This window comes from Lonchura striata, chromosome 4, assembly GCF_046129695.1.
Source record: "Lonchura striata isolate bLonStr1 chromosome 4, bLonStr1.mat, whole genome shotgun sequence".
Lineage (NCBI taxonomy): Eukaryota > Metazoa > Chordata > Aves > Passeriformes > Estrildidae > Lonchura > Lonchura striata.
Window position 1 is genome coordinate 31,585,981 of NC_134606.1, and position 16,210 is coordinate 31,602,190.

The 16,210-nt window shown below is 36.4% G+C and overlaps 1 protein-coding gene across 27 annotated transcripts in view; it reads left to right on the forward strand.

The window, feature by feature from the left end:
- SORBS2 (sorbin and SH3 domain containing 2) overlaps positions 1 to 16,006 on the forward strand; it is a 144,547-nt gene extending 128,541 nt beyond the window's left edge. For 10 of the 27 annotated variants that reach the window (XM_077782878.1, XM_077782879.1, XM_031504737.2 and 7 more), the window contains 3 exons: positions 10,338 to 10,387; positions 13,101 to 13,207; positions 13,972 to 16,006. In XM_077782878.1, the coding sequence (XP_077639004.1) occupies positions 10,338 to 10,387; positions 13,101 to 13,207; positions 13,972 to 14,033 (219 nt within the window). In that variant the 3' untranslated portion in view covers positions 14,034 to 16,006. Of the gene's footprint in view, positions 1 to 2,635; positions 4,718 to 6,781; positions 6,890 to 10,337; positions 10,388 to 13,100; positions 13,208 to 13,971 lie in introns of those variants that run through there. The other 17 variants (XM_031504735.2, XM_077782873.1, XM_077782875.1 and 14 more) reach the window with 6 other exon arrangements.
- The last annotated feature ends 204 nt before the right edge of the window (positions 16,007 to 16,210 follow it).

Genomic DNA, 16,210 nt, shown 5'->3' on the forward strand with positions numbered 1-16,210 from the left:
GGTACAAACTGACAGTATTGTTTCATTTAGGAGTGAGGTGACTGTCATTACATTGTCAATGAACTTGAATTCAAACCTTTATGGTTGTATATTTTTCACACCAGATGTGTACCGTAGGTTCCAAATTGTTTTCCTTTCTAGTCTAGATAATCATCACAAATCATACTACAGGATGCTGCAGAAAGATTGCTGTGTTCTGGTTTATCGTTCATTTGTGAGGCTTTGCACTCACCTGTGCAGGGAACATAACATTTTTAGCAGTGATAGAAACTAAGGAAGTTTCTGCATGCAAACTGTGTTTAGAATGAACTCGTTATCAATTACTTTGAACATTTGAGATGGAAACTTTTCTAGGTCTTCATCTTTACCTTTGCTGTTTATCTCTTCAGCATGGGCAGTGGGTTTTTTATGTAATTACAAACTTCTTTATCCTGCTATTAATTCATGTTTCATTTGATTTTGTCCCCTTTTCTATTCTTATCTACTTCCATAGTTGGTGGTCATCTATATGCTTCGACTTTGAAATAAGTTCCACATTTACTAACTACTTTGGGGTTGTAAAAAGCTAGCCAAAGATAATTTATAGGCAACAGTAGTCTCTGAAAATACTTCTTATTACTAAGTACAAGTTAATTTGGGACAGTTGCTGGGACAGGTCTTGTCTGGTTTTCCAGAACATGTCACAACAGAGACTAGATCCTATCTCTTCTATTCCCACAAAACTAATCAATTAACATCAAATTCTGTAGCTGCCAACTGAGATATTCATAAGTTAGGGTCCCTTATTGTTACAGGGATCCAGAGGGTCCTGAAGGCAAGTCAATGAGGCAGCTTAAGTGCTCCCTATTCCAGAGATGCCTCTCCCTGTTTTCTATGGAACAGGCTTCTCTAAGGTATCCTGCTGAAGATCCATAGTCCTTGTTGAGCATTTACATCCATATTACAAAAGTATTCTACCACTGTTATTAAATTAGCTTTTACTAAATAAGTTCATGAGGGAAGGAAATTGGTAGAAGCCTTCTTTTTAACATAGGATACTTCAAGAATCAAGTTAAAAAAAAAAAAAAAAAAAAAAACCACCACCCACTGAGACTCTTAAACAGACATCTTTTTTCTGGATTCAGCTGTATTCAGGAATGGCAATACTATGAGGAAGGCATGTTGTTCTTGGCTACCTAGAAGAATTTCATCAGTCCTGAAGGTGTTCTAGAGTTTACCACACTTTCTGATACCAGGTTCTCTATTCCTTTGGAGATTTTTGCCACATATTGCTCCTTGTTGCTAGACAATTGTACTAAATTTCTTTGGCCTAATGGCAGTAAAATAAATAAGCAAGACAAGTTATGAGCAAGTTTTGCTCTCTGTAACTTGGCGTAATTCATCTATGTCTTTAGATCTAGTGCAGCTTATAGCCATGGGAAACTAAAAATGGTAAGATCTCCTCAGCAGTATTATTGACTGAGTATTTCTGTAGCAGCCTAACTCTGCTTTAGCAGACTACACTGTATCAGTCTTTACTGTTTACTTTGGTACAGAAGACTCTGTAGCAAAGGTTTGTCTAACTGTAATATAAAGCTGTTTGCCTCAACAAAACTCAAGCAGAAGGTAAGTAAACTAAGTTCCCTATTCTGCAACATTAATGTAGATTTTTGAAATTGTAGTCATCCAGATAACTTAGAGGTGTACAGCTAATTATTCTGGATAGTTGTAGCAATTAGATAAAAATATTTTTTGCTCAAATTTAATTTTGAGGATTAATAGTAATAAAAATGCATTTTCAGTATTTACTGAAGCAATGGATATCTACTGATGCTGTGTACGTGTGACTCACCAGTCTCTCATTCTTAGAAAAGGACGTTTCTTTTACCAGAAGGATACTTCAATCAATATTGTGTAACGGTACTCAAAGCATACTCTTGTGTACTGTGCTGTCACTACTTTAAAAGCATCATTGACTGCCTATGTCCAGTTTGAACTGAATGTACCTTTCACAAATGTTGACATCATTTTGAACTAATAGGGTTAATTTTGAAAAACAAATTAATTCTGAATTCTCAAATTCATTCATTCTGAGCAGCTGCTCATGCCTTAATAAAAGTATGCAATGTATTAAAGATGTTTCTTAAACATTTACTCAGAAGTACTAAGAAAAATAAAAGTATTAACATTTTAATAATTAGAAATTACCTCAGTTGTTATGCTTGGAGAGAAGTATATAATGACATCTGAAGTGTACTTCTGAAAATGCTGTTCTCAAAATAAGAGTAATGGTTTGGGAAAATTTCATTAATATTAATTGTATGATTTAATAACCTGTGACAGGCTTACTAACAGAGCACCATAAGTAACATAACTTCAGCAGATCAAATGCAGTTGCCTTCATGAATGTAACGATTCAGATCTGTCTTCATGTTTGACATTTATGCCCTAAGCCAGAACCCGATAGTTTCATGTTTCAAATGTCTTTCCTGCTGTTCTGATTCATATAGTAGTGATTTCAGACACCCATGGTCACTGAAATTGTACCCTGTAATCCAGATGATGGCACAGACATTTTTCTTTTCCAGTTTACTCATATCCTAATTCTCTGTCATGCTTATCTATTTCTATTCTCATGTTTTACTTATTTTTGAAGTTGCCTTCCCAAGCACTGACCCCACTTTCCAGACAACTTCCGTCGTCTTGGTCACACATTGATCAAAAGATTCTCCAGGCTGACTGTAGTGACTTGTTCTCAAGGACTGTTGGGTTTTCACCTTCAGGCATGTGCAACTTAACTTCTGCATCAGTTCCAGACAGTTTTCTTTGTGACTTAGAAGAACTCAATTCTTTGGCATTAGCAACCTCCCAAGCTGTAGCAATCTCCCCAAGTAATAGCATTCACCACATTAAGGACGGTCACTTTATGCCAAATACAGAGGTGTTTCTCAGCTCTCCTACAGATCTTCCTCTGTCCTCTCTTGTATCTCCCTCTGTCTCATCTTCAGCCAGCTCATCTCATGGTATAGCATATAAGCATGTTAGCAACAATACCAAGTCAGGAAAAGATAAAGACTTAGAAAGCATAATTGACTCTTTAGTTATTGAAGTACCTAGAGATTTGTCAGATACTACAAGAGAAGGTGAACGTAGCACCATCTGTAACATCCCTTCGCCATATGAAGAAGGTTCCTTGTCCAGTGTGCTAGCTGCAAGTGCTGAAAATGAAGAGGAAATCTGTACTGCAGAGCTGTCACTTAATAGGGAGGATCAGTCAGAACCTCAAGAATCAGATTCCTCTGGAGAAGCAGGAGATACAACAGAAGAACTGACTAGACTGTATATAGAGGAGGATCTGCTACATGACAATTTAGAATTCCCAATAGCAAGTGAAGAAGATTCTATGGATTGTTACGAAGGATATACTTCACCAACTATTGATAAGGTATTTTAATTTCTGACAACCCTGACTTCTGTGTTCAGATAATTTAGTATAAATATTCTCTGCCTTGTTCATATTGTGTACAGGCACACTTTTACATAATTGCATTTGATAAAACTGAGCTCTGAGCAGGCTTGTTCAAGAAGAAAGATGTTCCTGCCCATGGTAGGGGAGGTCGGAACTAGATGATCTTTAGGATCCCTTCCCACACAAACCATTCTATAACTCTGTGATTAAAAATTGTCAGCATTAGGGGACAGTCCCTTCTCAGAAGCCAGCATATGCACCATTGTAAATTCTATGATGTATCAATTGTGTTGCTCCTTTCCCTCCTGTCCTTGCTGCTTGCCGAGGAGCTTCTGATGTGAAAAGCCAGTGAACCATTTCCCTCACGAGCCCATTGCATGCTGCCCCTTTGGAGAGAGAGGCCCCAGCAAGCAAATGTGTCAACAGCCTCCAGAGTGAGGGACTCTCTGTGCCTGCTGCAGAGACTCTGCAGGTTGTGCTGGCATGTGTCAGCTCACCAGCTGATGTATTTATAGCAGACTCTGTTAGGAGGATCTGACTAACAGTAATAGATCAGATTGTTTGGCAGTTACACAAATGCTTCCTCCTGAAGCCCTCCCCTGTTCCTCTTTGGGACAGTACATCACTGGACTATCCCGTGTGTGCTGGCCATTAAATGCTGCAATGTAACTATACATTTTTCTGTCCAGCACTTACTTCAACAGACTATTCAGGTAGTTGCTTTCACTGTCAGCATGCAAGTCAGGTGCTTAGAACAATATGTTTTAGGTCAAATGTTAAACTATTTAATTACACTTTGCCCTCTAATTACCTTCTACCCTTAAATGACCTGAAAAACACAGGAGAAAAACTTCAGAATAGAGGTGAAATCCGTGGCCACAAATGGCAACTTTTTAATGCTTTCCAACACAAAAATGTCTTCCAGAAAAGTAGATGACTAATAATAAGATTAGCATGAGATTTGTGATTATTCAGGTTAGTTACATGTCCCCTTAAGAAGCATTTGACATCCTTCAGCTGATTTTGTAACACAGTTTTATAGCGCAGGTACTTCTCATATTTCTTAAACATTTAAACCAGCTCTGCTTTCTGGTGGAACATCAGGAGTCTGATCCTCTTTTCCATCTTTCTTCTAATCTTCATTTCCCTCTGCCAAGGCACCTACTTCCCACTCCGTTCCTACAATATCCCTGTCTACTGCTTCCCTCTCAGCTCCTCTCCTCTCTAAACCCTTTCATCAGCAGGAGAAAGACTCACTGCAGCTAAAGGTAACTGCACCCCTTGAATATGGATTGTTGTAAATCTTTGTGTCTATTAAACAACTGCAAGGCTAACACTGAGTTTGATCTTCTCAGATGTACTGCTTTCTCTACTAATACTAAATAACATAAAAAACACAGGATTGATAGGCCTTTTTCAAGTGAAACATAAGGTAAAACTATAGCCATTGCAATACAATTAAATAGTTTAAGGAGATACCAGTGATAGGAAAGCAGAAAGCCTTCTACTCAATTTCAAGTTCATACCATAACAGCAATGTAACTTAGTTAATTGAATAAAACAGAACTGTATTCAAGTATGCAGAAACTAGATAACATTTTTGTGTTTCTGTGTTCAATTTCAATTCAAAGCCTAGGAGAAAAGTCATAAATTTCACAGGAAAACCCACTGTAGAGAGTCATGTTCTAAATACCAGCTCTGTTAGTCAAGGACTGGACAAAGATTATTCCCTCTTCAGGACTACAGTTTGTGTCAGCATCAAAGCTCTGTGGCAGAAAAATGAAAATTTACTGTAGAAAGACAAAACTAATTTGCAGTGCTGACTTCCAGAAGATTTATCTGCTCATGAAAAGGAGAAAAAGTAATGTAAAGAGAAACTATCCTAAACAAGTGATCATTACATCTATGTCATAAATACAGGGTTGTTTTTTTTTCTTAAGATCTACCCCATTTTACAATGTGCATTCACAGAAAGCACAGACATAATGTACTTAAAGATGTCTTAAGATCAACAGATCTGTTGATTTTTTTCTGAAGCGGGGAAGAGATATAAGGCTTCTCTCCAGGAGATGAATCTGTCATGAGCTTAGGTTTGGTCCACCTTAAAGAAGGGTAAAATAGAGTACTGTACTTGTTTCTGCAGCTTTTAATAATGTAGTAGTTGGTAGAGTGCTTTTGGTGGTTTTGCTTAGCCTAACCAGAAAAATTAAGAACATTCCTCGTTCTACATTGATATTTTTTTTAGGTGACCTGTATATTCTTTGCCCTTATTTGAGCAAGGTGTGTTAATCCAAGCTGAATATACATAGAAGGAATATATGTTTTTTAAACTGTATACTGATACTTCAGTAACTTTTGTTAATTTAAAAATACATACATATATACATACACACACATATATATATATTTGCTATGTAGCTTAAAACTAAATGGAATACAGGGAGCTATGGGTGGGAAGTGTCACTACGCATTTTGTTAGTGCAAAGGATGTATCCTCCAAAAAAAAGAAGTCTGAAGACATATCCTAAGGAGAAATGCTGACATTTTTCTGTCTCCTTAGCCTCTCTTGGTACCTTTTTTGCTGTTCTTATTCACCCCTATCTCCTAAGAAGGGGCTGGGTTTTTTTTTGTTTAGTCACATTCTACTGACAGTCACAATTACCTAAGAAAAGGTTTCCAATATAGCACTCCACTCTCCTCACATTCCCGCCAACTCACCCCTGCCCATGAGATTTCACATGGGCTGCACTCACACCCCTTAATTACTGAATTACGACAAACATGAAGTTGATTTGTAGTGGTGCTAACAAAATGAGGATACTTTCATGAAGTACTTTCCACCACGTATTTACTTGCTTTCTAAATGCAAATCCAAGGGGTCTGTTCTGTTAAACAACAAGGAATTACATTTACCATTGGTATTTCTAAGGTAGCAGAAATGCTACCTTAGAAATATCAATGGCAAATGTAATTTGCTCTGTGCTGTATGGCAGATGTAATTCGCTCTGTGCTGTTGAGCTTTCCTGTGTTATTATCTGAGCTACTTCAGAGGCTACACATGCAATAACTGTTCCAAATGCATATGCTATACAGGATTAATCTTTTAATTGTAACATGTAAAGATCTGTGCCAGAGCAGGAAACCCTTGAGGAAAAAAGATACAGTGGAAGAAGAGAAAATACTGTATATTAATATTTCCCCTCTTACCTGTAACAGTTGCTTTTTTTAATCAGGAAAAGCATGTCTGATTTGCATGCATGAATGAAGCAACAAAAATCCCAGGATGCTTCATTCTTGAACTCTTGCTTGACAAAGTTTTTGTGGTTCTTCTAGGCTAATTTAAAGAGGGAGCTATTTGTTATGGGTAAACCTCCTCGTAGCCCAGTGATGACTAAGAGATCCTGCAACTCACCTGTCAGAGGTCACAACTATTCACACAGGGTATGGTACTGGATGCCCAGTGTGTAATAACAGCTTTTCCATGGACGAGGAGCTCAGTGTCCAGTGTCCCAGTATTTTGCTTTTACCCAAGTGTCTCAATACTATCAGTATGCTGTGTTTTCTTCCTGTTGTGCTTCTGTGCTATGACTGAATAAAGGCAACAGGTCTGTGTGTGCCTGAACGTTTTATAAAAATCCAGTAGTGTACTGTATCTCTGCAGTACAGAATGGTATTTCCAGTGCTACAAGGTGTTTATATATGGTTCTTTATAATTAGTATAGTTTTATTAAAATTACTCCTCTCTTTCAAAGCATTTTTAGTTTATTAAAATTACAGCTTCCAAGAGTCAAAAATTGATTCTCCATTCCAGACTGAATTCTTGGTTTTGAATCTCTGTCCTTCTTTTCAAAATGTTTTGCTTCTGCTGTATTTTTTCACTCAATACTGTCCTCTTTACCCAAACATTCCAGATTTTAATACTCTTTGACCTTTCACTTCTTATCTGTAACATAACTGTAATATAACTCTAATACTTTCATCTAGCCAGAAAGTCAGAAGTCAGATTGTTTAGAGTTTGCATGGATTTTGCTCAAAAAGGTAATCTACATTATGGAAGGGGAGGGGGGAACAAACACAAAAAATCCACCCTCAACCTAAACGATAGGGGATGAGAATTTATGGTTTATGCTTTGCTTTCAGTTTAGGATTTAATTGTCCTTTGCATTGGTTTCTTAACATTTAGATCTTAAAACTGGCAATGGGATGAATTGTTTTCCATGCTGTTGCTGCTGATTTTAGGCGATCATCTTTCTGGTGTCTCCCTTTTTAAAATTTGAATCTTAGTTTAAGATATGCAGCTTTGTGTAACTTCCAAAGTCTTAGCTTTTTGGCATACCTCTGTTTGCTTCCAGGTATTGAGGGGACAGTACTTTCTTCACTAATGAAGAAAGCCAGTTCAATCCTAGGAAGGCTGGGATTCTTGTAGTAGCAAACACCATCTAACCAAAAGACCAACTAGGAATGAGATCTGGTAAAAAAGGGATTAAGCCCTATTTTAATTTTGCACGTTACTCCAAATGAATGACATGTAACCAGTATATTGGTCAATGTGTAGTATATTTCTTACTTTAGTAATTCCTAAAGTACAAGAGCACATATCATGTGCCTAATTTGCATACTCAGGACTCTGCAGAACTTTTATATGTAAGTCCAGTATCAATCATGCATGAAAATCAGGCATACAACTGGGACCATTTAATTGATTGCACACCCCTTAATGTTTTTGGGATTTGGTCCTGCAATATTTTCTAGCAAATAGGACAGTCTGGTAAACTGAGGTGCATTTGAAAACTTGGCATCTTTGTTAACAGTCCCTTGTCCAGCCAATGTAACTTTATGTGGAATGAGAGCTTAGGGAAAGAAAACAGGGAGAAAGCTTCTGGATGTCAGCTGGGGTATTACTGTGGAATGCATCCAAACAGAGAGCAAGCACCAAGGTCCCCCTGCTCAGACCACCAATCACTTCAGCCTATTTCTGCAAGATTTGTAATTTTGTCACAAGACTTTTCTCTGCAGCAATAACATAGAGTTGAAAATCATAAGTCATCTTGATTCTTATCTATTTCTACAGTGGTTAATTAGCAATAGAACCTTTTATGAAGCAGATGCAGAAAAAGAAGATAATACTAACCTTTCCAGTTTTTTCCTGGTATTATGTTCAAAGCATTAAATTTATTTGTAGCATTGCTTAGGACTTTTACTTCCATTATTTATAGGAGAAGTCCTTAACCTCAGTTGAGTTATTTCGTATCTCTATATTTGGCATTCAGCTTTGGCATACAGACCAGATGAAAGATTAGCAGCAAATCAGGGCAGATTCCAGTCTAAATACAAAGCATTTTGACTATTCTCCTCTTGCTTGACAAGCCAGCAATTGAAGGAGGTTGTACTGAGAACTGTTTAATTTGCAATCTTTACTGTTTATTCTTCAGAAAAATTAGCCATCTTTCTTGTACACTGGCAGAGGACAGTTAAGTGAGGGAGAGAAGACAGTAAATAGTATGAACAATTTTTTTCCTTTGAAAATCTCTTTCCCACCTAGCATTCAATAATATGATTAAAAAAAAAAAAAAACCTGCAATCTACCTCCCTGCATATTTAGGTACCTTTTAAAAGGTATACTCTATAGACTGTAAAGTACAGACTCTTCACAACATTTTCTGCACATATTCATAGAAACTGCTGAAAAGAAATTTAATTAATTTAATCTGGAGATGCTGAGAAGGGAAAAAAGGGAAAGAAACCTAACAAACTACATCCTGTGTTTTTCTGTTCAATTTTTGCCATCAGCCTGTGGATTGTTTACTGCTGCCTTCTCTCTTGGAAGACTATATCATCTTCAAGAGTGATAAAAGAGTGACTGAAATAGTCAAACCAAGAGAACCATGGGGCAATAAAACAAATTCCATGGTTTAAAGATCAGGTTGCAGTTTACTCAATTCATGAAAGAAAGTGCTTTGAGCAGAGTTTGATATTCACATTCCCAAAACAGATATGAGGGCATCCTCAGTCAACAGAGAATACGATCCTTGCTCATTATCAAGAGCTTTTCCAAGCAGCTGCTCCTGCACTTTCTGGCCCCAGCCAGATTCTAATCAGTATAAATCAATGGCTTTCTAAGCAGGATATGGTTTCTGTAGAAGGTTAGTATTTTTCATTTCCATTGCATACAGATGTATTGAATATTACTGCTCAGTAATGCTCCATTAAGAAGGAACATAGTTCCTTTCAAAAAGCTTTGCACTGGAAATACAGACTACTTTCTTCTGTTAAAGTGTTAATTGTTATATTCACACAATTAAATGTATTGTTTCAAATTTTTTTTTCTGTTCTTTGCCTCCAAACAGCCTGCATGGCTTGAGATGAAACAGAATTAGTTAAAGCATAGCATGTTATGCCTGCCAAGTTAGTACTTTGTGTGTGTAATGAAAATTGTTATGTTGTTCGTCTGTGAATATTCTAGATTCTGCCATTATGTATAGGAGATTTTATTTCTGCTTATCTAAAAATATATTTCACTCAAAAAATGTATGATGTTCATCAGTTGCATCCTATTTTTCCAATGTTATTTCTGTTTCACAGTGAAGAGGCAGCAGGGTTCTGTTCCAGCTTTGTACTATGCTATAAATATAATGGACTGTTGATGAGGTTGACAGTTTTGTTTAGTTTTTATTATGACCTCCAAAAATCAGATCTTTAAATGTGCCAAGATTCAGTTGTTGGTCATGTCTCTTAAGAATTTCTTGTGAGTTGGAAGGGGGGCCGAATGGGCCATGGTTTTACTCAAGGTAAAATACAAACTCTTGAGCAACTGTGTGTTACACCCCTGTCCAACTATTTGGACCTTAAACTGCAAATCTGTATTACATTTCAAATCATTTCATTTCAGCCACAGCGCCCTGTGCTTTCTCATGAAAACATACACGGTGGGGGGGAACCGTAAGTATAATTCCTGTCTACTAAACCAAACACTAACATTTAACCAACAGCCAGCACACCATCAGATTAATTTTTTAACTTGCCAAGTAAAATTATGAAGAGATTTCACTGATTTATAGATAACTGCATGATGTAGGAAAATAGCCAAGAAAGTCCCAGAGAGCAAAGCCTTATTTGTTTAATTTTACATTCAGTGCAGCCAGACATGGCAACTTAAGAGTTCTCCATTGTCTGTACTTACAGAAGAGATTCTGACTTTTTTAATTCTCTCTATTTTTACATCTCAGCAAAATGACAATTACAGATTCAACACTGATTCAACTGATCTGCTTTACTGACTTGATACAATTATTGAGAAACAGTTCTGGATGTGAAGAGAGAGTAAAAAAGTAACTTGATAATGTTGATCACAGGAACACAGGCTCACACTTTTTGGTGTGATTTACAAGTACAATTCAAATATGAGATACAAGAAAACTTTCCTGAAAACTGGAGAAGAACCTAGAACTCAAGTCTTATTTTAAGTGCTTGGGATATTTCAGTACTGACAGTTAAAATGCAAGTTTAATGCAAGATTGTCTCTTGATCCCTGTCCCCCCCAGCCTTGCACTTGGGTCCTACTTCAGTGATCACTGAAACCAGTAGCCATTCTTCCTTTAGCATCAGAGCACTTCAGCATATGCCCTATTAGATAATTTTCCGTTAAATGTACCTAAGGTTTATTGTCTAAAAATATTTTTACGCTTTCCTTAGTCATTTGAAGATGAAAAAGAGGGGCAAAAAGAGGGGCACGTAGATATACCACAAATACATAATTAGATTTGGATATTCAATCTCACTAAAACCACAGTTTCCTGTCGGAATTGCTGAGCATACTGAAGCACCTAACTCAGTTCTGAAAGCAATAATTTTCTAATTCATTTTGTTCAATATATTATAAGTAGTTCATTATTAAAGTTATTGATTCCCAAAATCAAAAATAGAAATATATTAAATTTATATATAAATTTTCTTGAATATGTTTTCTGTCAGTATTGTAAATGCTAGTAGAGTTTTCATACTTAGAAAAGTCCTAGATTAGCATAGAGAGAATGAAATTACTATAAATTAGTTTTTAAATGGATATCTAGAAATTACTAGATTCAATTTCTAAAGTTCAAAGAGAGCTCATTGGGAAGTTCTTGTTACTGTACTTGAGTAAGTAATTGGCTTGAATCTTATTCATGACACATTACATCTGCAAATCCTGTCCCCTTGGAAGCTGCATTTAATTATTTTTTGGAATATCACCATAGCTCTGCTTTCCTGAAATGATGATAAGCATAAAAGAAAATATTATTGCCACTTAGTTTTTTGCACAGATTGTTCTTACTCCTGCTACACAAATTACCAAAGATAATTGCTTAAACAACCAGTCTCTTTCCATTCTGTTAGAGTAATTAAAATATAAAAAGAGACTTTTGGGGCTTGGGAAGATGACTGCCAGTGATGAGAAACCAAGAGAAATTGGTTTTCTTTTTTTTCTTGGAACATTTTCCTTTTCTAATCTCCGAATCAGCAATGTGAAAAATAAGTGTAGTTTACTCAAGATGACCATCATGAAACTAAGCCTAGCACCAGTCTGTATATAGGATTTTCAAATTGGGATTTCAGGACCAGGAATTTTTTTTACTAAAGTGTACATCTTACTGAAGCCATGAAAACTTAGCTAAAATTATAAACCCATCAATGAGCAGGCTATCTTGTTTTACTGGGAAAAGTGCATTGACAGTGTTAAGGTTTAAAACTCAGTGAACTGTTTTAAGAGAAAAGGATAGACACAATTATGTTCTGCTTCAGTAATCCAAAATTAATTTTCCCAATTTCTGCTGTTGTACCATGCTTCTTTTTAGACAGACATATCTGAGGCACAGTTTCTTAGGAAAAAAGGCCAATTCTGACTCTGCAGGACTTACAGGCTTGTGCAATAATCTTCCTGTGGGCTGTCAGCCCAAGAACCTTCAGTTCCCCCTAGTGAGAGTTTATTCTTTCAATTCAAAAAACTTTAATTAAAGCTAGCAAGGAATGAAATACAATGATTTAGTAATTGCACACTTCTTGCCATTTAGCCACCTTACATCCTGCAATCTGCAGCCCTAGCCAGGTGTAGAAGCACAGCTCAGGGTTTGAATATTGTTTGAGTTTCCATCCATATGTCCTCTGATTTGTTTCAGGCCTCTCCCTCACTCCCAAAGATGGCTTGTCTATGTAGTCACTGAAGAGCCCGGGGAGGTCCCCCAGCACAGTGACAGCGTGTGAGAGCTGCTGTCCTGGGTACCTGCTCCTGGCTTCTCAGAGCTTAAAGGCAGAGCCACAGTGTTAGGTGCTGACCATGGAAGGCTACAGGCCTAGCACATCTAGATTGTCCTTTAGAAGCACTCTGTTTGGTTGCTGAACTATAAAATATCTGGTTTTGAAACTGGTTGAGGAGCCATCAGGCTTGCCTTTAAACCCCGTCTTCAGTGTCTAATGAGTTGCCTTTCTAATGAAGGTTTTTATTTACTATACATTCCTTACCCTCAAGTCCACCAGGCAAAAAAAAAAAAAAAAAAGTTATTTTCCCCTCTATTTGCAAGAAATGTTTTTTCTCAATGTTTAAACCAGCTGCTTTACTTGAGCAAAAGTGCAAGGAACTCTTACTTCTTTTTAAAATACCTCATTTGTCCTATTTAAGGTTTCAGGCTCTATATAACTATACTCCTAGGAACGAAGATGAATTGGAGCTCAGAGAGGGAGATGTCATTGATGTGATGGAAAAATGTGATGATGGATGGTTTGTGGGTATGTTTTAATTTGGTTGCCTTCTTCTTTTTTACCCCCTGACCTTTGCTGCCCTCTTTGTGTAGCGTCTTTTAAACAACTTGATTTTTGGCATTTAGTGTAATAAACTTGAACCTGGCTTTATCAAGAGAAATCCCAACCAAAATCCACTGAAATTAGCAAGTGATTTTGCACTTTTGTCTGTTAAAATTAATAGATGCAAATATACACACGGCTCCGGATTGTTGTACAGCATTGTTGTCATTTGTGACACAGAATGGACTATGTATTACTTCTCTCTTTATAAAGGCCAGGCAACTTAAAACCTTCCCATGGGAATACATCCACAGCATTGACCACTTGTGAAACCCAAGTATTACTGAATAAACAATAATTTCATAACCAGGTGTAAATATGGTGGCTTAATCATCTCATAAACCTTCATGCACACAGCAGCTAACTTAGTCATCTGACAAGTTCTTAATATTTTAAAAATTCACATTATTTAAATAGATTTTATGTTGTTGAAATTAAATTACTTCTATATACCAAGAATTTTAGCACAGCCTTTAATCAGGCATAACAATTTAGTCAAATACGCATCTTAATTTGCATTTTTCTTCCTGTGTTACACTTTGTTAAACCCCACAAATAAAATTACATAGTATAAGGAACTCTAGATCATTCTATTTGTGCAATATTAAACATAAAAAATTTTTAGGCCATGCTTACATAGTGATTTTCTGTTGTTATTTCCATCTTTCATCTATTGCTTCTAATTTCAGGAACCTCAAGAAGAACCAAATTCTTTGGTACTTTCCCTGGAAACTATGTCAAGAGGCTGTGAAATTTTTTTTTCTACTTATTTATGCTGCATCTCTGCAACACATCTGCATAAAGCTGCTAGAAAACATGCTACGCTGGCCTTCTGTTTTCTTGCTTGCAGTGTCAAATAGAGGCCATCTAGTTCATCCTCATCCCCATCCCACCCGCCAAACCGTTCCAGCAGTATTACAGCAACGACCACAGTGTGAATAACTAAGCTTTTCTGAGACAAGAGGAATCATTTCAGCATTTAAATACTCCCTGCTTTAAAGTCTTTTCATGCGAAACACAATAGGAAAAGCCTGATGACAGATACACAAATGAGTTGCCATGGAGGGTAGGGGGGAAGGGGGGATAAATTGATCTTGGTTTGAACATTTGTGGTACTACCATGAAGTCTGGTGGGATTTTTTCAGCATGCATGTAATACAGAGGAAAGTTGCTGTTTACTATTGTTTTAAAAATTGATTTTACACATTCTTATTAGCTTGGCAGCATTTGTTGCTTCCACATTGCTGTGTCACGGGTTTGCCTATTGTACTGGTTTACAATGTATGACAAACTATAATATAGATTTTCTTTGCCTGCACTTGTATGCTGTAACAAATGCACAGTGATTGTAAAATCTCAAGCAAGCAAAGTGAAAAACGGAAGAACTGCAAGTGTTCTGAATGGGTGCAATGGTATTGGCTAAATCTTTTTTCTTTTTTTCCCTAATGAAAAACTGTAGTATACCTGTAGTGTTTTCTGTTACAAAGTAAGAAGTGCAAAAGGCACAAAGACTTGGGAAAGAGGATTTAAGGAAGAGCAAGACAGTGCTGTAAGCATAGACAATGATAATCTGCTATTGATGTCTGATATTAAATGGTTGTAATCAAAATCTTGTAATAGTAAGCAACATGAAGTGTAAGAGGTTAGTGTTTTTACTTATCAGGAAATTAAAGAAGCAGGAATGTAAACAGTGTTAGTACAAAGGGTTGTTGGATTTTGGTTTTTTTATCTTTCCTAACATAGCCACTTGAAAAATATTCACAAGCATCATGTACTGATTTATTTCACTATATATGTGTATGTATGTTAATGAAACCCAAGTTACACATTCTTTTTAGGAATTTAGACAGCAAAAAATGTCACAAGTATTAAAACCGATATATTTTAGAGGTGTTGGGTTTTGGTTTTTTGTCTGAATAAACAAGTGTTTGAAAACATACATTTTCCATAAGAAAAGGTAAGCATAAATAGCAAATTAAATTAAGGCACAGGATGATAATCACTATGGCTTTATAAAAATAAAAATTTGGATTTGGTTTTTTTGGCACCTTATAGATGGCAAAAGCTTCTGCTGCATTTTTCATGGGTAAAGGATCAAAATTATCAAAATGTATGTAGTCTCTGTAGCATTTTGTACATAATTTTGCGTTTTTGTACAGAGCCATTTGGTTGTTGATTTTTTTAAAAATTAAGTTTTTATTTGCCCTCTTCACATACAGAACATTTCAATGCGTTTTTCTTTTCTTTCTCTGTTTACCATAAGCACATCTGGATAGTGCAATTCTGTAAGATAGCCTTTTATGCAAAATTTTATTAATTAAAATATGGTTTACCAGCCAAATCTAAATGTACATATGTCTTTATTACTGAGAAAGGTCGTTAAGGCAAAGGTAAAGAAACATCTTTGTGCAGCATACCTTTATTATTGCAGATTTCATGGCAAAAGCTTTATATTCAAAGGCTTTCAATTTTAAACTAGATCTGCATGCAGCTTTGCTGTGAGATTAATACTATCTTTGATGCCATTTATGATTGAGGACTTAAATATCTGTTGCCTGTGATATTTAAAAAGTACTGTTTCTACTCTGTATCTGATTTTAGAAAAATGCAGGTTTTTCATACCTGGCTTTCAGGTAACTGACTTTGAATTCCTACAAGCAAAAGGTCTCTGTTGGTTTTTTTTCCTTGAATAGACTTCTAATAAATTTTGCTTGGAGTACAAAATTGTTTCCCCCATCCTTTCTCCAAATACAAGTAACTTATCACTTAAGTATTGCAAAGACTTCAAGTTTATAAACAAATATTAGTACACCTTGTACTTACACACACACCCCCACCAAGCCTACATCAGTTACATTTATGTGCCACTAGCATTGCCCACACAGCTTTCACTCGGTCCACTTCTGTGTCATCCTCGAAACACCTGAA